This window comes from Peromyscus eremicus, chromosome 10 (assembly GCF_949786415.1).
Source record: "Peromyscus eremicus chromosome 10, PerEre_H2_v1, whole genome shotgun sequence".
Lineage (NCBI taxonomy): Eukaryota > Metazoa > Chordata > Mammalia > Rodentia > Cricetidae > Peromyscus > Peromyscus eremicus.
In genome coordinates this window covers 75,389,564-75,416,002 of record NC_081426.1, presented here as the reverse complement: position 1 = coordinate 75,416,002, position 26,439 = coordinate 75,389,564, and the positions used below count along the sequence as shown (strand labels likewise).

The 26,439-nt window shown below is 35.6% G+C and overlaps 1 protein-coding gene across 9 annotated transcripts in view; it reads left to right on the top strand.

Annotated features, from left to right (window-relative positions):
• Positions 1–26,439, top strand: part of Epha5 (EPH receptor A5) — a 331,554-nt gene that overhangs the window by 268,077 nt on the left and 37,038 nt on the right. For 5 of the 9 annotated variants that reach the window (XM_059275137.1, XM_059275135.1, XM_059275133.1 and 2 more), the window contains 3 exons: positions 15,772–15,839; positions 17,029–17,154; positions 18,019–18,204. In XM_059275137.1, coding sequence (XP_059131120.1) covers positions 15,772–15,839; positions 17,029–17,154; positions 18,019–18,204 — 380 coding nt within the window. Of the gene's footprint in view, positions 1–8,903; positions 8,970–15,771; positions 15,840–17,028; positions 17,155–18,018; positions 18,205–26,439 lie in introns of all 9 variants that reach the window. The other 4 variants (XM_059275136.1, XM_059275134.1, XM_059275130.1 and 1 more) reach the window with 1 other exon arrangement.

Below are 26,439 nucleotides of genomic sequence, written 5' to 3'. Positions count from 1 at the left end.
TGGCAACTTCCCTAACACTGGGTTTCTCTCTATCCGCATGATATTTCCCTCTATCATCTTCATTGCTCTCCCATTCCACCCTGTTCCAGCTCGACCATCCCATTCCCTTATGTTCTCATGCCATATTCCCTTTCGTCCGTTGCCCATCCCTCATCCCCAGTTTACTCATGGAAATCTCATCTATTTCCACTTACCAGGGCAATCCATGCATCCCTCTTTGGGTCTTCCTTGTTAGCTAGCTTCTCTGGAGATGTGGGTTGTTGTCTGGTTATCCTTTGCTTTACATCTAGTATCAACTTATGAATGGGTACATACCATGTTTGTCCTTCTGAGTCTGGGTTACCTCACTCAGGATGATATTTTCTAATTCCATCCATTTGCCTGCAAATTTCATGATGGTCATTGTTTTTCTTTGCTGAGTAGTACATATATATATATATATATATATATATATATATATATATATATAAAATCACATTTTCTTAATCCATTCTTTAGTTCTGGCTATTATGAATAATGCTGCTATGAACATAGTTGAGCATGTGTCTCTGTGGTATGATTCAGCATTCCTTGGGTATATGCCCAAGAATGGTATAGCTGGGTCTTGAGGAAGATTGATTCCCACTTTTCTGGAAACTGCCATAGTGATTTCCAAAGTGGCTGTACAATTTTGCACTCCCACCAACAGTGGAGGAGAGTTCCCCTAGCTCCACATCCTCTCCAGCATAAGCTGTCTGCAGTGCTTTTGTTTTTAGCCATTCTGACAGGTGTAAGATGGTATCTCAGAGAAGTTTTGATTTGCATCTCCCTGATGAAAAAATAGAGTTGTTCTTAAATATACATATACATATATGCATATATATTGTATGTGTATGAATTAAATGTATTCTGTTATATTCTGACTCCGAAGCAAGTTAAAAAGCAACATCTTTCTTGTGAAAATATCTGACAATAATTGCAGGTTAGCTCTTGGCAGGCATGTAGAGGAAACTGAAATTTGTTTTCAGGTAACTTTAAGTTTGTGGTCCAGCAGCTAAGGAGGATGACTAAAGACAATTCTTTAGCTATGGTATGTGAAATACATAGCTAAAATATTTAAGTAAGTGGCATAGAAATATAGAAGCACAAAGAAAACTTTTACAACACTAACCTCATATGTCACTAAAACCTCCACAGATACGTATTAGGGAAAACCTTGTTTGACTTGTTAAAAAATGTGATAGCATTTATAGTTATCTAACAATGTCAGACTTCATTTGTAGACAATGTAAATTAATATTATAAACAAATTGCAGGAGATTATTTGAAGTACCTACAAGGAAACAAATTGCTCCTAAGCAGCTCCATGTACTTTAGAAGATTTTATTAACATGCAGATAATTAATATGCTAATTACAAATCATCCTCTTTCATTCATTAAATAAATTCTCCCAAGACCATTATAAGATGAATGTATAATTCAATACAAAGTATTTATTGACTAAGTACCACATCAAAACTTCTTAACCTGGAAAGAATTTAGAAGTTCTTAATTGCTGTAGAAATAATACTGATATTTTTGTCTTACAATCAATGCTACTCATTTGGTTGTGGTAAGATAAAATTTGGTCATTGGCTTTTGTTGTTTAATTTTATTTGTTTTCTTTTCTAAAATCATTTCCAGTGTTTATAATCTATAGCTATGATCAGAAACAATATAGTATGTGTAAGAAGTAAATTGTTTTGCCATAATTTTTGTATTGGAAAAGTAAACAACAGATTCTCAGTCAATACTTGCCTATAGTGATAATGACTTCTCTGCTACAATGGGAAAAGTTGACAAGATATTGTATGATATTCATTGCAGTTCAGATATATTCTTTTTACATTTAAAAATATTTTTTATTCATTTTACATACCAACCACAGATGCCCCTCTCATCCTTTCTCTGGCTTCCTCCCGCCAAGCCTTCCCTCCAGTCCATCCCTCATCCCCTCCTTCAAAAGGCCTCCCATGGGGAGTCAGCAAAGCCTGGTATATTCAGCTGAAGCAGATCCAAGCCCCTATCCCTGCATCCAGGGTGACCAAGGCATCTGACTATAGTTCAGGATCTATCAAATACATTCTTAAATTAAAAAAAAATATATACAGGATGTTCAATAAAATTTTCTAGTTTTATTGTTGGCCTTCCTTTGTAGAATCCACAGAGGATCTCATCCTATCTTAATGCTTAATGCTTTCTGGTTCATTAGAATGATTAAATTAAATAACTGTGGGACTCATTATTTATATACAGCTTGCAAGAACAGAAATAAAGGTATTGAAGTGTAGTGTAAAGTCCTCTCTCCTTAAATACTTGGTTTTTTAAAAGCTTTCATGTAGTTTGCATTATAAGTCCTAGGTTCAAATTATTGTTTTCAATGTAATAAACTGAGTAGTTTTTTTTTGATTCCCCATTTAAAACAACTTAGTTTTTATTTGCATTTGCAAATTTCTTTTTTAGTGTTTTATTTATTTATTTATTGTAAAAAGTTTTTTTTTTTCATTTTACATACTACTCCCAGTTCCCCCTCCCTCCCCTTCTCCCGCTACCCCTACCTTTCCCCATCCTACCCCGTCGTCCACTCTTCAGAGAGGGTAAGGCCTCCCTTGGGGAGTCAACAAAGTCTGGCATGCTAAGTTGAGGAAGATCCAGAGGAACATGCATGGGACTGAATACGGCCCTCTGATTGTGGGTGACAGTTATGTGGCAAATTTCACTTTAAGACAGATTCATGGCTTCACAATTTTGAAATGTGTATAATTCATTTTCCCTCAGCTTACATGATATCATCTCTATTATACACACGTCTGAATAATATAATAGAGCATATAATGCTGAGTATGCTTAAAGAGTCATGTGCTGTTTTTGTCAACTTTACACAACCTGGGAGGAGGGAACATAGGTTAAGGTATTGCCTTTATCAGGTTGGCTTGTTGTTGACTGATGATTGATGGATGTGGGAGGATCCAGCCCCCATAGGTGGTGCTGTGCCTAGAGTGTTACTACTGAGCTCTACCAGAAAACAAGCTAAACAAGCCATGAGGTGAAAACCAGCAAGAGTTCCTCTATGCACTTGACTTTAGTTCCTACCTCCAACTTCCTCCTGCCTTTAGTTCCATGACTTCCCTTAATCATGGACTGGATACTCTGATCAGAAAGAAACCCTTTCCTCAATAACTGAGTCTTGATTGATGATTCATCACAGCAATAGAAACAAACTAGGTCACATTCTTTTAACATTTTACAACAAAACTAAATTTGTTGGATTACACTACAGGCTACGCTGTGTAAATTTGTTTTGGTGTTCTCTATGATTTCTTTTTAAACAGTGCTGAACACAAAGAGAGCTCTGTACAAAAGTTTTCATGAAACTTCTTAAATTTTCAGAGTAGGTCAAGGAAATCAGCATGTGGGCAAGAATGTGGTACAAAGAATTAAACAAGTTGTGAAGTGGGGAGACTTACATCCAATACGGGGTGATTAAAGTGGTTAATATTGCTGACCTCTTAATGTCGTAACAAGTTATAAGGCCCGTCTTTGAAAAAGATTCTCAGATACCTGCTGTATCTTGCACCAGTGGTGCAGACATTCTGAACTCAAAGGACTGTTTTTTTTGTTTTTTTTTTTTTTTATTTATTTATTTTTAATTTTTTTAGTAAGAAAGGTTTTTCATCCACTTTACACACCAATCAAAGATCCCCCTCTTCCCTCCTCCTGCTCTCCCACCCTCCCCCTCCCAACCCCCCCCACTCCCCCTACAAGAAGGCAAGGCCTCCCATGGGGAGGCACATCCAATACAGGTAAGTCCAAGCCCTTCCCCCTGCCTCAAGGCTGCACGAGGTGTGGGATGGTCTGTATGTCAAGTGTGTTGCTGATTGGTCAGTAAATAAATCACTGATTGGCCATTGGCTAGGCAGGAAGTATAGGCGGGACAAGGAAAAGAATTCTGGGAAGTGGAAGGCGGAGAGAGAGACACTGCCAGCCGCCATCAGGACAAGGAAGATGTAAAGTACCGGTAAGCCACAAGCCACGTGGCAAAGTAAAGATTAATAGAAATGGGCTAAATATAAGCGTAAGAGCTAGACAATAACAGGCCTGAGCTAATGGCCAAGCAGTTTAAATAAAAAAAAAAAAAAAACAACTCCATGTGTCTGCAGAGATCTACAACCAAACATCAGGCAAGGCTCCAGGAGTCCATTCAAAGAGAGAAAGAGGGATTCTATGAGCAAGTACATCAGGATCATGAAGGGGAAACCTGCAGAGATGACCAACCAAATTAGTGGGAACTCATGAAAGTTGGATCAATGGCTGTGGAGCCTTCATGGGACTGGATTAGGCCCTCTGCATGGCGAGACAGCTGTGTAGCTTGATCTGCTTGAGGGCCCCCTGGGGATAGGATCAGAACCCATCCCTGGTACATGAGTGGACTTTCTGGAGCCCAACATCTATGAAAGGACTGTTTTTATCCAATGTGTAGGATCCAAACACCAAGGCTGCCAGACACACTTGGTCACCAGACTGACCTGAGACAGTAGCTTCCTAGTTTATTATCTCATGTCAATGAAAATTAAAGATGTGTACTCTACTGAGAGTAAGGAAAGTGTCATCTATGTGATAAATACACTAGATTCTCTCTATTTGCTCCAGTACGAAGTACTGTTAATTCACTGTGGATTCATTTGTAAAGAGTAAATGATTTAGTCTTTTTATTTTACTAATAAAATGAAAACAATTTCTGTCCAAGCAATTGTTTTTTGAACTCGGCTCTTTTGCTGTCTTTGTCTTTTATCTGGTGCATTATAATTGTTTTTCTTATAATCTCTTACTTTTGAATTTAAGTTGTCATGCATTCATAACTTTTAGTCTTGTTTTTCTGATGTAGTATCTTGAGGATCTCTTCCCTTGAGGTCTAATCACTTGCTTCTACAGGAGCGAGATTATCTTGCTCACACTGGCACAGGTGCACATGATCTCTCTCTCTCTCTCTCTCTCTCTCTCTCTCTCTCTCTCTCTCTCTCTCTCTCTCTCACACACACACACACACACACACACACACCACATATATATGTATGGGAAATTGTGTTATCAAATGTAAATCTTCCCAAGGACAAACAGAAAATATCTTATTAAAACAAAACCATGTTTTAATTGAAAGTCTGAAATAGCTAAGTGATTTGAAACGTAGCTAGTTATCATCTTGCTATAGCTGCCAGGAGTTACTTGTAGAGTTCCAGGTGCTAAGAGCTGCCAGGAGTGCAGATGTCCCTATGCTCAACCATTGCTCTCAGAAATTTTATTGGCTGCTATTTCGAGCACATTTGCTTTTCAATTTCTAAATTATCTTAAAGGCCTGAATTTCAAACTGAGTTTTCTGGACTATTTATTGAATAAGAAAACATGTTTATATACCACCTGGTGGTATTGTTTTCTTGTGACACACTCCAATGAATTTATTTTAAGAGACTAGTTTATGGAGTTATCTAAATACTTCAAATATGCAGAGAAACAAAATCTCAGGTTTTTTTAATAACATGCATACAAGAAGTCTTATTGTTGGGGTTTTGCTCTTTTGGGGGGCACCTGCCATCCAGCTCCCAAATAAATCACACACGGAGGCTTATTTTTAATTATGATTACCCAGCCTTAGCTTTGCTTAGTTTCTAGCCAGCTTTTCTTAGCCTAAATTAACCCATCTATCTTTTGCCTCTGGGCATTCCCCCATTCTTTAACTTTCATAAATCTTACTCTTACTCCAAGGCTTGCTGTATAGCTGGGTGACTGGCCCGTGGAGTCCTCCACCTTCTCTGGCTCCTATATCTTCAATCTCCTCCCAGATTTCTCCCTCTGTATATTCTCTCTGTCTGCCAGCCTCATCTTTCCTTTCTCCCGCCTTGCTATTGGTCAGCTCTTTATTAAACCGTCAGATGTTTTACACAGGCACAGTAACACAGCTTCACAGAGTTAAACAAATGCAACATAATCAAAAGTAGCACACTTTAATACTGTACTACAAAGGCTTTCATCACTATATCCTGAGAAAATGTATTTGGTGAAAATTATAAAAATTACACTGACCATTCACTATATCTATCTGCATGTAGTTAAATATTCAATTATATTATAATGGGGCCTGTTTAATATGGCAATAATATATGAATCATGAAAATAATGAATTACTCTTTGATAAAAGGATCTATCTTTTCCATTGATTATGATGTTGTTAAAAATAATTATACCTATTTTGCTCTAATGGAGTCCAGTGTATCAAAGTCATATTTACATATCCTCTCACTCTATTTTGAAAAAAAAAACCCTGTAAAATAGAACAAATTATTATCACTGTTTCATAGCTGTCAACCGAGACACAGAGAAGATAACTTAGTTATCTGTCAATCTATTTCTCCATCTTAAAACAAGTGAGACAGTAGGTAAAATATCTAAAGCAATGGTTTAAAAAAAACTGTATAGAGTTTTCTGTGTCTTTTAATAAATGTATCAAAAAAGTGAAATTTTTATGATGGGTTAAGGGAATTATCATTCTCAGGAATACAATTCATAGATTATTTTTTTTAATTATAGTGAATTCCATGGGGGTAGAAGAAAGAAAGGAGAAAAGAGAGGCATGCATTCTAATTCATAAGATATAGTACTGATAGTTTTTATACCTAAGAGCACTGAATAAAACATTTCTGTTATTGTTAGGATCATGACTTTGTTGTTGTTGTTGTTAGAACTCTGATAGATAATGTCCGTTCACAGTTGGCTGGTGCAGCATTCTTAAGCACAATTCTAAGTGTGTTTATAAACCTTTTTCATGGAGATAATTGTACATTAGGGTGAAATGACGTTGTCATTTGTCCACTAAAATAGACTGGATACCTTTGCCTCATTTAATTGTTGTTTCGTTTTATTTGTTGAGTTGTGCTTCTTATGGACAATTAATGCATATGCACATATCCTATACTAGCAGACATAAGTAAATATGGTAATTGTATTGTTAACAACAATTTTAAGAAAATATTATTACTCACTACATTTAAATTTTGATTGCAAAAGCAGCAAAATCTAGGAAGTGTCTCCATCTTAAGAAACTAACATTCTAAAAAAAAATTACAAGACCAAACAATATGTTTCACTTTGTAGTATAAGTCTCTATTACACCCTACTGTGCATTAGTGGTATCAATTAAAAAAAAAAAAAAAAAGAGCCACTCTGTCTCGAAAAAACAACAAAACAAAACAAAAAAAAAAAAAAAAAAGAGCCACACCCAAGTGAAGGCGACAGTTTTCAGTAAAACAGTTCTTGATGCAAGACTGATAAGATGGCATGGGCCATGGAACAGTGAGTGTTCTTGTACCTGTAATTTGAGTGCTGACACATGGCAGGAACCATTCTAACCATTTCACTATCTGGAAGACTATGAGACATGCTACCCAAGAACAGGAACTGTGGATTCACTGACATGATTTGAATTTTGGATCCACCATGAACTAGTATTTGCTTTGGAATAACATAGACACCCAGCACCTTAGTTTACTCATCATTGAGATGGGGTGAAGCTATCTCAGAACATTGCTACAAATACAAATATATTAAAATCTGCCCAAAGAGTAAAGTAGTTTAATTTTTCTATATAACTATGATTTTATGTAAATATAACTTTAATTAATTATAAAAATATATAGTCATGGATATTTGCATTTAAAAGAAATTTTATAGTATCAATTTCCTTATCAAATTATAACCAAATACTCAGACACTTATCAATACTTGGAATAAATGTATCATGATGCATGAGAGAGAAAAAGAAAGAAAAATGAGAAGGAAATAAGACATACAGACTTGTATATTCTTGTTTGAAAAATCCAAAAAATCCATTGGTATTGTTTTTAGACATGTTTATCTGTCTTCATAGGCATTTGGAAATATATTGGAGATTGTCTTTATTTTACTTTCTAAATTTCATATAACACGCAGTAGATACATTTCAAGTTAAGGTTCAAAACAGAAAGATTTTAATTGTAAGCCTGGACCGGTTGGTGTCTAATATCATTACCAAATTCCATTACTGTTCTCCAGAAATGACTTTAAATGTTGTTCATAAATGTAAATGGAAGAGAGTTCATTGAAGCACGAAGTCACTTCTTTGCTGCATTCTGCCATAAGTTTACATGGTTTCTACCCATAAAATGCATTTTATTAAATAATTTACTTCATATTTCTGGACACTTTCTATCAGCATTTGGAAAAGTAAAAGTAATTTTGAGTGTTGCAATATCTCCAGAAATGTATGTATTATCTATAATTTATTTTTATATAGCTATAATCTGAAATTATACAGTTAGGAGTGAATTTTCAGCATCCAAAAATGGAAATTAAAATTGATGGTCTTCCAAAAGTTATTTTAGAGTCACCTAGCATGACGTTTTCAATAGTCTATGATAAGCAATTTCACTGGCATAAGTATTAGTTGTTCTCACTCTAAACTTGAGGCTACCTACAAAATCTGTCACTAAATAACTACTTACGTCTTCAAAATACAACTTTGTGGGAATTCATAAAAAATATTTAAATTTTCTTATCTTATTTGCATGTTATATTAATTGAATGCAACGAATTCAAATATATTGACTCATTATGTTTCCTACTGAATAATAATTTTAAGTAAATTAAAAATAGCTACATTAGAACAGCACTGTCTTCTTTAATTCGAGAGATGTCAAGTTAAACGACACTATGAGAAAAATTTGATTGCATACATGTAGGAATTTATATCTTGGAAAATTAAAGCAGACACGTGAGGGGAAGCCACAGTGTCTTTATGCTGCTCTGAGGGAGAGGGATCGCTTCCTTATCTTGGGCTCTCTTGTTTGCTTTTCAGTTGCTGCGAATGTGGCTGTGGAAGGGCTTCTTCCCTGTGCGCTGTTGCCCATCCAAGCCTAATATGGTTAGTGTTCCCTCCTGCTTCACTCCTGTGTGATGTCCACCTCTATGTACTACCTCCAGCATTCCTTTACTTTCTCCATCTGTGTTTATCTTGCAAGTTAGGGAACAAGTTACACTCTATAAAGTTGAGAAGAGTACGTGGACCTCATTCCCAAGAGAACCTCCTAATGAATTTGTCAATGGGTCGTTTTAAATAAAATACTGTAAGCAGAACAGAGTGTGTCTGTCAAGATCTGTGCTTCTTCTACAAGGCTTTCCAGTGGTTCTGATTTGAAGTAGGAATTCCAAGGAGTACAGCATCTGTCACATTTAACATGTCACTGTTTTTGTTGTTCCATTCAATGAAATCCATATCATGCGTGGAAGTATAATGCTACTTCTGTCCAAGTAAAATCACCTACTCTGTCTCCCAGATCCATGGAATGTCCATACTGTGACCACAGTCTTCTATCATCATAACTATCATGGATACATGTGACATTGATGAAAATACAGTGTAATCATAAATGGAACTGAATTATTTCTTCTATTTGAAGTGATATTCCTATTTTGATACCACTAAAGTAAAAAAATATATAATTTTTTTAAGAATCAATGTCCAAGTGGATAACCTTAATCATGTACAAATGAAAGAAAATTTAAATATGTAATTAGCTTATAATTTTAATATTTTAAGATAGGATGGACAGGAGAACTTTACTCTTACAATTAGAGGGACTCCTGTGTCATAGGGAGCTAGATTGTAAAATAAATCAGACATTTCTTTTGTAGGTTAGAGTTCCAATCCTTGCCTTTGTGTATTATTTTTATTTGTAGTCAAAATTGACAATAAAAGTCAGTTTTAAATGCAGTATACAGGATTACTTGGTGGCCTTTTTAAAATCCATTTTTTTTTAATTTTTATTTTACTTGTATTGTGTGTGTCTGAATGTGGCTTTGTGAATGGGTGTGCAGGTGACCATGAAAGCCAGAGGAGGACATTGGATCCTCTGCAGCTAGTGTTATGTATGTATGGTCATATGTGACGCAATGAGTTCTGGGAAAAGAACTCAGTTTGTCTGGAGGAGCAACAAGTGCACTAGCCACTGAGCCAGGGGTGGCATTTTAAATTACTTTATTTATTATCGATGTAGTAATTTAAAATTATTCAAGAATAACAGATTTTTGCTGATTAGAGAAATGTGTGTGTATGGAAATGGGGCTCACACATTTAAATTTAAATGAATTGTGAAGTCTTTGATGCATCTTCATCTTAACTTTTTACCCTAACTTTAACCTTCCTTCTCGTGTATTAACTACATGTTTCTTGGAATAGTTGTATAAATCTTGCAGGAAATGTGAAACCAATCCTCATGTATCATACCTTATGAAATATATTATATTAAAATTCTAAGTGAATTAAATTTTAATTCAACAGTGAGCATAGACTATAATTAATCTTTAGATTATTTAAACTATAAAATTCTTCAGTTTTCTATTGTTGGCAATCATAAAAGGATATTATGGCTAAGTTAACCAAACACAAATTCTCAGAAACTACAATGTTTTGCAAAGGCTTTTTTGATAAAATATTCATCATGCCATTTCCCTAGTTACAAAGATTATTTTTTCATGTACAACCATTTCTCCTGAGAAGTACAAATGAGAAGTTTCAATGAGTTGTATTTGTAGTTTACATGTCCCTATCAACAGAGATCTTGTCATCTCTGCTTCCTTGTATTTATGTGAAAAAATATGGATGGGAGTCAAAACATTCTGCTAGTAAGACAATCTAAACATTCAATAACCCATTTATATGTACTCACTTATACTCTTACCATACACTTATTGAAAAATGTTATCCCATAAGTCAAAATTTACCCATCCGGTGTTTAGTAGATATCCTGAAAACCTAATGTTCTTTTGTTTTGTTTTGTTTTGTCTTATAAAGCAAACAACTTTTAAGTAAAACATCTGTGTTTAACTGAATAAAACTCTTCATTGTATGTTCCCAACTCTACCACTGGAATGTCTTACTCTGCAGTGTAGACTAACCTGGAATGAATTATGTACCCCTGGTGACCTTGACTCATTGAGTTCCTCCTACTTCATATTCCCATGAGCTGAGACTAAATGCATGAGCCCAAATACCTGACTTAAGTGAATAAACTCTTGAAGTGCAAAAGTCAAAAACTTTGCTCAAAAGCTGTGCCTTTGTCTTTTTAAGATTACAGCCATAAAATTCTCTAATTTGAACATTATACAAAGGTTAGGATCATTATTATGTCAGGAAAAAAAAGGGAACGTGATGGTACACAGAGATATGGTTTAAGAAAGAATACTTTAAGTAGGTATGGTGGGCAGACCTTTAATTTAAGCATCCTGGAGGAAGAGGTAGGTGGATCTTTGTGAGTGTGGGGCCATTTGGTTATCATAGGTAATTTCAGGCCAGCATTGGTTACATAGTGACCCCTTACTGTAGAAGACTGTATTTGTATTTGGCAGTTTCTATGAGCAAGACATGAATGCTTCTGTAAATTGTCAGGTTTTCAAAAGTATTGACATAAAGTTCAATCGAAGTACATTGGAATTAACCTTCAAAACAGAAGAATGATAAAGAAATATACTCATTCTCAATCTTTTAAAGAAATCAGAATTCAAAACTATCTCTCCTCACACGGTATTCCATACAATGTTATTAATTTGAAGAAAAAAATGTTCATAATATATTACTATAGATTAAGATAATAGGATACTCTGATCATCTGAAGGCTGTTCTTGCGGCCAGGATTCATACTTTCTTCTTGGCTATTCCATTCACCAAACATTTCCTCAGCAGACACAAGAAAGCCATTAATAATTCATTGATTCTGTGTATTGCTTGCTACTCTGGAGTGCCTTACACTTATATCCCAAATTTATTATCAAATTTAAATTTATACCCAGAAATAAATTATTCATTGACATCTTCATCCTTACATAGATGAGAGTGTTTACCTGTGCATGGATTATGGGTTTTCCAAAGTTCAACTAGTGATCTAAAGGCTAAAATCAAATTTTCAAAATTTGTATTACTATTACCAAGGATATATCATCTTAATTCTTAGGATTGATAAGGAAACCGATGGTTTGATTCCTAAATTCACATAGGGTCATGGCTATATTTATATGTCAAGCACCTCTGTGGGAGCTTTAGTGAACACTAATTAGTGACTATATATAAGCTCATCTCAGTTACAGAAAGATACTACAAAATATTTTTTCTTGAAAACAACAGAATATGCAATCAGATGGTTCCTGTAAAAAACAAACCTTACGTATCCTTCTAGGGCAATCATTTCAAGGCACAATACAATAATTATATGAGGAAAATAAAGACCATCTTCTCTGTTTAAGAAAAAATAATAATATTTTTGGAACATAGGAGGAACTGTTTATGTACAGAGTGACATATTCATCGACTGTTTGACTGATTAAAATTGTGCATTTGGAGCAGGTAGACAAGATGGTATTGACTGAACATGCTTCTGTGCAAAGCTTTGTTAATGAGGCTGAACCACTACCAGAGTGCCCGCTTCTGCTAGCTGCGCTTTCACCGACTGTGTCTTGTTGCAGCTTGTTTTCATGATGCTTTAGGGGTTCCTGAACTTAATTTTATGTGTTCATGTTACATGCAGTGTATATGTTACAGAGCTCCAGAGACACCCGTAGTCTGAAACAACCCCTTCGTACTGTCCCCCGACTCTCACTTCCAGGTAGTAAAATGTTAACTGTTCCTCACCAACGTTTTCCCAGAACATTTTTCAGATGACATCTAAAGTTTTATTTCCATTTTAAATATCTATAATGCTTATTTAACGGAAAAGGTTATTGAGTATGCAGTTTTGGAAGCTTATTTCAATGCACTTACTTTTCAAGTGGGAGTTTTGAGAGTGAAAATGGATGCTTGTTTGCTGATGTAAACTGTAAGGATGCATAAACCTTTCAGGTTTCCTTAGAATTCCTACAACAAACTCTTTGTCAGAATTACTTAGATAACACAAATCTCAGGATAAATTTATGTCATTGTGTTTAGAGCACTGTTGATAAGAAATAGCAGTAACTGCTCTCCTGAGTCACCCACATTAGATAAAAACAAATACACAATACCTAGAAACGATATGGTGAGATATAATAGATTATCAGGAGTAGACAATATTTTTTATTTCAGTACAATTTTGTGTATTTGTTTCTACACTTTTCTATCTATCTGACTGTGGTGAGGTGATTCACATCTTAAGGGCTCTTGAATAGGAAATACATTGTGTTAGTAATAAGATTCAAAATACACAAAATTTCTAGGATGTTTTCTTCTTTGCTAAAAATAATATATTTTAATCATATTGCTTTAAGTTCTCCAAAAATTACATTAAGTGTATTATACTATCTAATTTCCAGTTCCTTACCACAACACTGAGAGCTGTACTTTTTAAAAAGGTGACATTAAAATATACTGTGCTTATCATTTTGTTATATCTGTTTGAATAACCACTAGGAAAGTACAAAACAAACTCTCTATTGTTTTTATATTAAAACACATGAATTGTTTATATTTAAATATCTGAATCACTTTAATACATGCATCCTTATATACAAAACCAAAGAGGAATCTTGGTAACGATCTATTGGATACTGCACCTATATACACAATAATCATCAACCAAATTTGTAATGAAATATTTAGTCATTCTGGTTGAATTTTCTTAATGCAGTAATAAATGAAACTTTTATATTTAATGAATTCAATTTTGTTGTGGGATCTTATGAATAGTAAAATCACTTCCTTTGAGTTTCACTGAAAATAATTTAAATATTTTCATTTTTTTCTGGCTGTTTAGTGTTATATGGTTAATCATGTTCCTTGGTATTCATCAACATAGTCATCTTCCAAATACCTGTCATTGTGTAGGCACAATCAAACCATCATCCAGTCATTCATTTCTTCATTCATCTATGTAAAAATATGTTGATGCCAACTCCGAATCAGACACTAGGCCACTGATGAACTCTGTAAATGAATACTAGTTACTGTCATTTAAGTAGCTGGCAAATGATGTAAAATAGTGTATTGCACTACAGTGTAAGAATCACATCCTGAGAGAGTAGGGCTTCCTGGAGCTGAGGTTTCAGGGGATATACATAAAACAAAATTTTTAAGAAAAATCAATATTTGGACACTGTTAGAGAGAATATACTTTAAAAAAGAACAGGTAAGTTCAAATATAAGAAAGCATACAGAGATTTTAGATATTCTCTAGTAGGACAAAAACAAAATTTAGCAAAGGATACAAGATATGTCCAATAATTTATTATTTGAGTAAAAGCTTTAAGGAGGAAGATCATTCAATAGAATAATAACTTAAGTAATATGCTTTGGCCATAAAAATATCTAGTATGCTTTGGAGGGTCGGCAGGGGGTGGCACACATCTTTAATCCTAGCACTCTGGATGCAGAGGCAGAAGGATCTCTGTGAGTTAGATGCCACCCTACACTACATAGTGAGCTCCAAGACAGCTTGGTATTTATAGAAAGATCTTGCCAATAAAACCAAAATAAAAATAAAAAAGAATAGTTAGTATGCTTTAGAAAATAAGTTATGGAGTAGATAGATGTTCTGAAAGCACAGACTTCCAGATAATAAATAAAAAGGATTTAGTGATGAACTGGTAGGGATGCTGAGGAGTTAGGTCTTAGGATGCATGTTGTATAAAGTTTGGGATTGGACAACTGAGTCGTAGTAAAGAACATAAGAAAATTGCTTGAATTTTTAAGGAAGATGGTCACAATGGAGTTAGTCACAGAAAAGGGAATGAAAATGGTAGAAAAAGTAAAAGTTTATGTGTTAGGTCCCTTCAGCATGAATGGCCCAAGAACATCTCTATAAAAACAATATTTAAGAATGAGCATATGGGAAAATTAAGAACTTTCCAAAAAATTAATACAGAGTTATTAAATAAAAGAATGTAAATGGATTGCTAGAATGAAGAATAACAGAGATCTTTGCCTGGGATCTTTGAACATATTCATTCATAAACGTAGAGAGAAGAAAGAAGCATCAAAAAAAAAAAAAGAAAACAGTTAAGAATTTTAGTCAATCAGTATAATTAAAAGGAATATGTAATCACCAAATTACAAGTTATCATTTATGACCTAGAGATGATGTCAGAATAAGAGAAGTTTTCAAAACCTTGCAAATTTTTGGCTAGTTAAGAAAAAACAAGAGACTAAGCTTTGCGGGCTGGAAATAAGAGACAAGACAGATTTCTGTTGAATTAGAAAATGGTCTGAGTATACATGATTGAAAAGAACTGCTGAAGAAGCTAGACAAAGGATAAAAGAAGTGGGAATGGAATGTGTGTGTGAGAGAGAGAGAGAGAGAGAGAGAGAGAGAGAGAGAGAGAGAGAGAGAGAGAGAGGTTCAGGAGACTACTGAACCAGAGGAAAATGTTGAGCAATTACAACTGGAAGAGGCAGTGGCAATGAGCTGGAAATAAATGAAGGCAAGAACAGAAGATAACCGGTGTGTGATATATGAGGAAATGACCTTAAATATAGACTTAGATGGCTTAAGACAGTAGAATCTAGAGAACATGATTTGCCAAGAATCAAAAATAGTAGCTCAAAAAGTGAGTTCCATTCCAAATTAGTGTTGTTCTCATTTCTTGTGACTGGTATGGAAACTGGCTCTGGGTTTGAGAAAATTCAATTGCATTCACTACTCCATGGGTGATGTGATTGATTCACCACTTTTAGGGGTGGCTAACTGTGGCTCACTTTGTTCTAGGCGGTGTGGCTACAGCAAAGCAAAGCAGGATCCAGAAGAGGAAAAGATGCACTTTCATAATGGGCACAGTAAGCAAATTGTGCAAAATAAAAATGGGACTTTATTATTATTCTGATTGCTGCTCAGGTTAGGCAATTTGTAATAATTGACCAAATCTATTATATATAAAACAAGCAAGTATTTCTTGCATTTATAACTCCTGGGCTTTGGCACCCCCTGAAAGGTTTATTCAGTTCAAAAACAAATTTTTCCATTATAATCATTAAAATAAAAATGCTTGCCCACCATTAAAATACTACTGTAGTTCAAATCAAAATCCCAGGTGAATTCCAAGTTCCGTGAAGAGTGAGCAGAAATCTATCATTAACTCACGCCATCAGCCCTAATGAATGAGTGTTACTCAGCTGCTTCTTTTTGTAGGACTACAATGGGAATTTCCTGGTGTAAAAAGCCTTTCTGTCAGCAGCCTTGGTTCAAATGACCTAAAAAGGACCACTTTTTAAGAAATGCATGAAATCCAGTTTCAATAATAAACTTAAAAATTATCTTAAGTGGGCTTTAATCTTGGTATTTTAGTGTGTTCACTTTTCCATAAGTGGCACACAACGTGAGTCAGTTTGAAAAATGAGTAAAGACAGATATCTTTTGCTTAGTCCCTCTACTGAGACCATTTTTAGCATGCTGAAAAGCATGGAGTCCACTTCCCAGTCCTATGTGTCTCTTATCCGTCTTTAAAATGCAGTCTTGGTGTGATTGTCGGGACCTGGGACTCAACTGATATATGGATCTCTTGTAATAGACACCGAGTGAAAAGTAGTTCTGTTTTCCTTTTGATTTCTATTCCAGAACTACTAGAAATTGTTTGAAATGATCTTTAAAATCAGAATTAATAATCTGCTACAGTATCTAAAAGTGACCCTATAGACCAAACCAACAAAAAGGCCATTATTTTCTTGCTCTTTGCAATCATCAAAGTGTTCTCAATATGCATCTGAGTCTCACTGTCTGAACAGTATCTTGAAAGATGATTACAAAGACATGCTAGTATATATACATTTCTTGTGTAGAGAAATATCCATATTTTTAAGTTATAAAAGTAAAGTAGCTGTGTACCTAACTATCATAAATCAGGAGAAAGCCTGTTTTTGCAACTCAAGTACTTTTAGGAGTTAGAGACTTCGGTCATTCGCGAGTGTTAACAGAGTTGATGACTAAGCACATCCACTCAACTATATTCATGTCCATGTATTGTTACAGTTAAACTGCCAGGAGTAAGAACCTACATAGATCCACACACCTATGAAGATCCCAATCAAGCTGTCCATGAATTTGCCAAGGAGATCGAAGCTTCGTGCATCACCATTGAGAGAGTCATTGGAGCAGGTGTGAGGACATCTACATTCTGACCTTTCACCTTTGTTTAAACTAAGAATGTAATACATCAATGTCCCGCTCTCACACAGAATGTTCTTAAGCTCTTGTAATTGACTTTCTCTCAAAGTTGTTCATGACTGATCACCTTTTAATGCAAGCTTCTGTGTAGCTTATCAGTGAGCAAATGTCTATCTTATTAGCAGAGAAACCAGGTAAAGAATCTTTGCCCATTTAGTGTTGTGTATATGTACACTGAATCTGGAATACTGGAAAGTATTTGCTTGTTCAATTCAACCTGACCATGTGTTTACATAATTGAGTTAACCTCTGCCTAGTTCCCTTTTCCTTTTTCTCTTCATAGTAGGTACTGGGTAGACTATGAGAGAAGTAAAAGCAAAATGAATTAGGATCAGGTTTTTTTTTTTTTAATTTCTTTCTAATGTTACCATTTGGATTGTTTACATTAAATGGATGAAACTATTAAGCCCTAAAGTGTTTTTTGATCACCTGCAGGGGATATTTCCCAATGTAACATTTACTTTTGTTAATTCCACTGGGGATGGCTGGGCAGTGGTGGCCCACGCCTTTTAATCCCAGCACTCAGGAGGGAGAGGCAAACAGATCTCTTTAAGTTCAAGGCCAGCCTGGGCTACAGAGTGAGATCCAGGAAAGGTGAAAAGCTACACAGAGAAACCCTGTCTCGAAAACAAAACAAAACAAACCAACCAACAAACAAAATTCTACTGGGGATATTCAATCTCACCTTTAGTTTACTTTCTTCCATTTGAACCTCAATGCTTCATGACTTTAGAATTTTATTAGAATAAGAATTCTCAGTGAGTTTTTACGGTATTTTTCTATCTTTATCACAAGGTGAATTTGGTGAAGTTTGTAGTGGACGTTTGAAACTTCCAGGAAAAAGAGAATTACCTGTGGCTATCAAAACTCTTAAAGTAGGCTATACTGAAAAGCAGCGTAGAGATTTTCTGGGTGAAGCAAGTATCATGGGACAGTTTGATCATCCGAACATCATCCATCTAGAAGGCGTTGTGACCAAAAGTAAGTACAGTGGCACAGTGTGTGTGTGTGTGTGTGTTGTGGTACACCTCATGAGTATCTGTTTAAATTATCATTGTCTCTGCATGAAAAGAACTGAGCAAACTAAAATATTAATTTCTTAAACAGTAAAAATATCCTTATATTTTAGTAGATTTTTCTTAAAGATGGTCTGTAGTGAACCCAAATTTTCATTTAATAAGTTGTGTACTCATTTACCATGAATTCACTGCCAGGAAACAAAACAAAACTATAACCAGTAAAACAAAAATAGATTAAGCTATTTTATTTTTGATTATTAATGTACTTTTTTTTGTATTTTTAGTTGTGAACCTAGCCTTTAACAGCCAAGTCATCTCTCAGGCCCAATTTATGTATTTTTTTTTTAATTTGTTTAGTTTTGTGCTACTGGGAATTAACTGTTCTCATCAACAGCCTCAAAAAAAATCCATAAGGATTAATTTGTTTTCAGTTACAGAAAATCTAGCTTTTATTCAGAAATATCAGAGTTTGGCATGCCATTTAAATATGTGTTAGCATCTTATGAATGCATTTCTGTACTATGCCCCTCCATGAAGGATGTCAAATACTTTAAATCTTCAGTTGATCAATAAAGAATTTAACTGGTCCCCCACTGACTGGTCCAGGAATGATTTTCTTACATAGCATTTTATCATAAGTCACTTAGTTTGTATTTATTACTCAAAATAACCTGCTCAAAAGAACTCTATTTTCTATGACATTTACACACACACACACACACACACACACACACACACAAAGTATATAAATACACATACACACAGTAAAGTACATAAATAGATGTAAAACAGTTGCATTAATAATCAAATGAACATACAAATAGAAGGAAAGTAGCTATGTAATCACTGAGCATTTGCTAGGGCAATGTCCATTATGAATTTTATCTGTATTCACTTACAGTAACTTCATAGTGATGTTCTGAGATACCTTCATCCATCTCAATGGTGAAGATTAAAATATTTAAAGTTTAAAGACTATTTTAATACCTAAATAGAAATGGACATATGGACAATGAAAGACTAAATAAATACCCAAAAATTTTCACTCTCACAGTAATTTCTACTTAATCATTTCATAAACATCAAATGCAAATATAGAGATTGTCTAAAGTTGTATATCCCACACTGAACTTACAGAAAGCTTAAAAAACTCCAAACCTTCAGATTCTTGTAGGGTTTTCCTGGCCTGGTTCAGCTGGCCTTGCTCTATCAGTGTGCAGGCAACATTGTAACAGAACTCATGTGTGCCTTCTTGGAGACCCAAGTTCTGTCACAGAAAAATGTCAATCAAACAGTAAATATAAACACTTTTTCATAGCTGTATTGGGACAGAAATATATATACTTTATATTTTTCTTTGGCTGTAGAGCTTCTGATAGATACACCTCACATTTATTGCCTTTAAAATTCCTTCAAACTCCTACTCATTCCACAAACTATTTCACATAATAGCACCCCAATTTGCCTCAGAATCATCTCCTGGTCATTCCAGTGCTATGAAGATATTTGCAATAATGTAAAGTGTTCTCTTATTTTGTCTAAAACTTTTATAGAAATGCTCTAGTTTACTTTCTCATATTTACATATAGTTTTCAGTTCCCTAGCAAAATAGTGAGTTGTCCTCGGAGAGGACAGTTAATGCACTGAGTATTTAAGTAAACCCACTTTATCTAAATCTATGCCAATATACAGCTACTTTATTTAAATGCCTTGAGACTTACTGTCACAAAGTAATGGAAATAATACCTACCTTAAATGATAGTCATAAAGATTAAATTATGTTGTTCTTTCATGTATGTTGGTGAGTAAATGAATGTGATCAAAAATTATATTAGTGAATAGTTACATATTTTCATGTATTAAAGAAAATGTGCTTCAAAGTAGTAGGCATTGCCCCAAATTTTAGAGTTATATTCATTTATATTTATATATCCTTGATTTATTATAGATCATCTTTGTGCAGCTGTGTGCTAGGAAACTTAACCGAGATAACTTCTTATAATAACACAGACAAATTCCTCATATGTTTTTCTGCACTTGAAACCTTTATTACTAGGAGATAATGCCAAAGAAAACACATGATCATATGCAGATTATGTGAGTTCTATTCTAAAAAAAAATGGCACTGGAGTGGAGAATACAGTTTTCAATTTTCATTCTCTTAATGAAATATTCTGCTTGATGTTGCTACCCAAAGGAAGGCTATGTATAAGGAAAGCAAATGTAAAAGCTGAAAATGTGTCTTTGGTTTCAACTTTGTGATCTGTGTGAGTTGAGACTGTAGCTCCCTTTTTTAAATGCAGCCCTTGATGTTCAACTTAGGAAGTCTTCAACTTGTTTTCAATTTACCATGTTGCGACTCACTTTATTTGTGTCCTTAATTTCATGCTCTCTGATCTGATGCTAATTTATTCAGCAATTATTCTCAACCTGCAGCACACAGATAATGAGACATAAGTGCAACTAACTCTTGTGATTTTTCTGATTGAAGCTGAAGTAGGGAGTTTGGAGTGCACCCCTATGGATGCTTCTCTTTATTTGTTACTGCAGGTGATAAAAGATTGAGGACCCATTTAGATTCCTTCTGTGATTTTTTATGTAAATATATATATATATGTGTGTGTGTGTGTGTGTGTGTGTGTGTGTGTATGAAACATGTATGTATATACACATATATAACACATATACATGCATATATATATATATATATATATATATATATATATAGTAGAGGAGTCTTATGACTTTAAAAACTCTTAAGTTCCACCTTAATTGACTCATTTGCAATGCAAGACACTTTGATATATGTATACAGTGGCAACTTTTACTCTTTAATGAGATCCCACAAAAAATAAAATGAAGATATAAGTTATGTTTATTTTCTCACTGTTAGAATGCTAACTTCTTTTGAGTTTGTGTATATTCATGAGTGAGGACTGTGCATGCGCATGTGTGCATGCATGAACTGAAGGCCAGGTCAACCTCAGGAACCATTTGCTCCTTCTTTCCATTTTTGTTTTTCTTTGCACAGACTGTCCCACTGACTGGCAACACACCATATAGGCTAGGCAGGGTGGACAGTGCACTCCTGACATTATATATGTCCTCCTTTGCACTCCTAAAGTTACAAATGCAAACCACCATGCTGCTGGCGTGTATTTTGGAAGTCAAATCCAGGCTCTCATGATGGCATAAGAAGCAATCTACACTTCCTGAGCCATCTCGCCACCCTACTTGTTAGTTACTTTATTTCCACGGCCTGAGAATATGGTTTAGTCAATAAATTACTCACCAGTCACAGAAGAGGACATGAGGTCAGGCTCTAACAGTCATCTAAAAGCTCTAGCAGAGTGGTGCCACTTTGTAGTGCCAATGCTGGACAGGTAGAGAAAAGGGAATCTCTAGGGCTCCCTGGCCAGGTTGTCTAGTGAAAGGCTCTTTCTTCAAAAAATAGAAAATGATTCTGTTTTTCAGTCAAGATATTCCACCTGAAGTTGGCCTATGGCCACCAAGAACAGAGCCACATGTGTGTTTGTCCATATTCACGGACGTATCTGTAGCATGAATCTTAAAAGTTCTTATTAATAAAATCAAACCTAATGCCAGTTATTGGAGTGAATGCTGGAAGATCAGGGAAGTAGAACAAGCCACAGGTTCCTCAACTCACCAATTCCTCAGCTGATCCTGTTTCCTCAGACTGGAAGCCTCTGAGTCCTCACCCTAATGGATCTCAGCTGAATTGCTAGTAGAAGCCTAAAAGCTTAACCAGGCCAAAAGCTTCTAGTTTCTGGTCTTCACACCTTATATACCTTTCTGCTTTCTGCCATCACTTCCTGGGATTAAAGGCTTGAGTCACCATGCCTGGCTGTTTCCAATGTGGCCTTGAACTCACAGAGATACAGGCAGATCTCTGCCTCTGGAATGCTAGGATTAAAGATGTGTGTGTCACCATTTTCTGGCTTCTATATCTAGTGGCTGTTCTGTTCTCTGACCCCAGATGAGTTTATTAGGGTGCACAATGTTTTTGGGGAGCATAATATCACCACACGTATCACATGCACAATGTCTTTCCCTACCAGTGGAAACTAGGTAAGCCTGAAGAAAGGAATAGAAATTTTTATTGAACTAAAGCATTTTATAGTATTATTTTTTAATTAGAATAATGTAAAAATAAATTTACTTCCACTATGAAATTGACAAGTTTAACCAAATATTGTAATAAATTTAAAGCAGTAATCTCACTTTCTTTCTGTTTCCAGGAAGATGACATATTCAGATTAATTGACAATTGATCACTAATGTATTATGAATATTTTTGATGGACAAGAAAGACTTATTGTTATTTTCAAATGCCTTATTTCTTTCTTAGAAGATCATTCTCTCTAAATAATATAATATTTTTTATTAATTCTTAGAGAATTTCATACAATGTGTCTTGATCACATTCACTCTCCACTCTCCCCCAACTCCTCCCCATCTTCCCACTTCTTCATACATCTAGACTTTATGTCCCATTTATTTATCTTTTTCTCTTTTCCATGGACAAAACAATCTCACTGCAGATGTCCTGGGTCCTATGGCTCTTACAAAAAGGTCATGGCCCTCTTCCATGATGTTCCCTAAGCCTTAAGTGTAAAGGTTATTTTGTGAATATATTACTTGGGCCTGGGTGCCACAGTCAGCTCTGTTGATCTCTGCATTTAAATCTATTCCAAATTCTTTAACAATATGTTTGCTGCAAAAGGAAGCTTTTTTGATGAGGGATGAAAGTTACACTTGATGCATATATAAGGATAAATATCTAGAATATAATCAGAAATTGTACTGATTTAGGGAAGTGATGATAGGTTCTCCTCAAGGATCTATGGCCTCACCTCACCTGGGTAGCTGACTAAACTTACATTTCCAGGTTAATTCATTCCTTAAGAGTGGGTATTCACCCCAATTTTATGGCTATTAATTACCTCCCAGAAATAATTGTCACTATTGCACATTCTGAATTATCTTGCCATACTGGCCACTGCTGCTGTTTGTAGACATTAGAGTAGGAGAGGACTTTTACCGCTCTTTTCCTTTAGCATCTTGCATAACTCCTTAAAATATAGTTAGAGATAATTCTAAGGTAAGAGGATTCCAAGTCAAATCCAGAACGATTCATTCAAGTCCTATGAGCAATGTGGTGTCTTCAGCCATAGGATCTTAGATCATTTCTTTTTTTAGACTCTTGTTTATATTTTATTAGTGTTATTCCAATAGCCTTCAAGCTATTTTTTTCCAGGTTTGGCAATTTCACAGCAAAGTCTGCTCACCTGTGGCCCTTAGTTAGAACTTACCAAATAGTGCTTTTCTGTTATATTTCTACATCAACAAGCAAAAAACTTAATTAGAATGCATGCTTAACTTGATGAAATTCTGCTGTATTTCTATGCTTCCATACATTTTCTGCCGAAATTCCGTGTAATTATTTTGATCCTTCATGTTATTTTATGCAGACTTAGAGTCTACTACTCTACTTTCTCTTGCTTTCAAATTTTAATTCACTGTGTCCTTCTCCATGTGATCATAGTCATTTATCTCCACCTTTCCTTCGACCTTGAATGTCCGCATGACAAAAGGTTGGCACTCCGTGATGCAGAATAACTGAGTGAAGGGAACCCTCCAGATCCAGATGAGAATGCCAGCTTAGGAGGGCAAGCTGCAAAGGAAAGAGGGTCTTACTTTCCTCATTTGCACATTCCCAATCAGAGCCCAACCTTTCAGAGATTTCACACATTTACTAAAGGAATAACTCTCAGCCAGCAGCAGCGCTATAAATGGCAACAGCATGTCTTGGCACTTTGTCTCACTGTACATTGCATTGTATTTATATTTGCACCTGCCTTATCACCTTTACTCCACGGTGAGCTACTTCAAACTGGCGTACTTATAGCCACTTGTATCTCTCACGGGGCTAAACACGTTGAGTACATGTAAGAAATTGTGTGAATAAACCACTAAAGTGTACAAGGGATAAGGTTTATTTTGAAAGTTCTTAAGCTTAAGTTTGGCCCTATGTATTACCAATGATAAAATTAGGAGTTAAGCAACACACCAAACTTGTACCTAGGGACTGATGAAAATAAAAGCCATAGATATTATTTAATACTCATTTCATTACTTTTATACTCAGATTGGATGACTGGGATATTGACTAGAGAATGTAGCTGCCCATTGATGCTCAGATTTGGTTCTCAGAAGATGTTGTTTGGTTGGGCACAAAGCATGCTGTAGTTTAGATTCCTGTAATGAAGAAGTCTCAAAACTATATATTCCATTTGGCCTACAAAAAAGAAAATATGTTGCTTTAGCAAATTACACCATTATTCAGTGTTTGGCTGAATAAATAAATTCAATTTATGTAGAAATGTACAACTAATTAAATCAATATATTTTGTAGCTAGAGTTTTCCTGCCTGGCCCATAGTCAGGACAAATCTCTATCACCTGCCAGTCCCACAGCCGTCAGACCCAACCAAGTAAACACAGAGACTTATATTGGTTACAAACTGTATGGCCATGGCAGGCTTCTTACTAATTGTTCTTACAGCTTAAATTAATCCATTTCCATTAATCTATACCTTGCCACATGGCTCGTGGCTTACCGGCATCTTCACATGCTGTTTGTCATTTGGCGGCTGGCAGTGTCTCTCTGACTCAGCCTTCCACTTCCCAGCTTTATTCTCCTTCTTGTCCCGCCTACACTTCCTGCCTAGCCAATGGCCAATCAGTGTTTTATTTATTGTTTAATCAGCAACACATTTGCCATACAGAACATCCCACAGCACTTCCCCTTTTTTTTTTTCAAAAAGGAAGGTTTTAACCTTAACAAAGTAAAATTACATATAATTTGGGAATTTGGGCGTAGCTTCTCTTACTACTTCCTGCTGGAGGGGGGCGCTGTATCTTATGGGGACACAAAGAAAATTTTAGAATTATGGAATAGTCCATGAGGCTGTATCGTCTGAGCCGGATGCCTTCAAACCATTCTGGATGTTGGATCATCTGGGACATGGTGTCATTGGAGACCTTACAGGGGGGTCTTGGCTGGTCAAACCTGATGTATCTTAATCTGGAACAAATCCATAGCTTTTGGCTTTCTGTGGGAACAAAAGCAGAGTCTCCTTTTCAAAGTAACATATCCTGATATCCAAATTTTGAAGTTAAGGTACCTTTAAAACATGCATATTGGTTTAACTCAGCTTCCTTTACAATCAAATGTCTCTCTGTAGTTAAGAATCCCAAAGACAACACAATCCAGATTCTCTGTGTAACATCCATCTTTACATGGCTTATTTTTTATATTAATTTTACTGTCTCTTTAAAGACTTTATTTTTTAAAACTATGTATTTGTTTCTATAACTGTATGTATCACCTTTTTTGTCTCTTTCAAGCCTACATATATTTTACACACATTGTAAACTATTACATCTGAATCTGTCTTATTGTGAATCTATTGCTTTAAACTGCAGCAGCTGTGGCTGCTGGCTCCGCCCACCTCAGCTTCCCAACATGGAGGTGGCATGTCTACCACCAACTCTGGGAGCCATCATGGGTCCATGCCTCTATCCAAGCAGCGTGTAGCCCAGAAACCTCTTTGCTTTGTACCAGCAAAGGCTAAATCCACCATGCAGCTTAATGTGCCACTTGCAGAGGCCTCATTCCCACCAGATGGCAGGTTGAGCGCACACAGGAACCCACCAGTAGCTCAAACTGGCAGCTGCCACTCATTTGAGAGAGACAATTAGGAACTGTTTTTAGCTCCGTTTTAGAATCTTTTTTCTCAGTTTTTAGGTGGAAACTCTTGCCCCACGTTGGGCGCCATTTGTAGATGTAACCAACCTTCTTATTAAATAAGAAACACAGAACCAATGCAAAGAAGAAAGCCAAGAGGTCAGAGCTAAGAGCTAAAACCTTAACCTTCCTCCTGCAGTGGTCCTACCTCTCCAAACTAGAACTACCCCTGTGTTAAAGTCTTTATATAGTGTTCCTGTTCTGCCTTCTCATTGGTTGTAAACCCAACCACATGACCGCCTCGTCACGGCCTGTCTGTATAGGCCTCCAGGTTTTCCATGCTTGGTATTGAGATTAAAGGCATGTGTGTCCAATAATGGCTGTATCCCTGAACACACAGAGACTTACCCAGCTCTGCATACCAAGT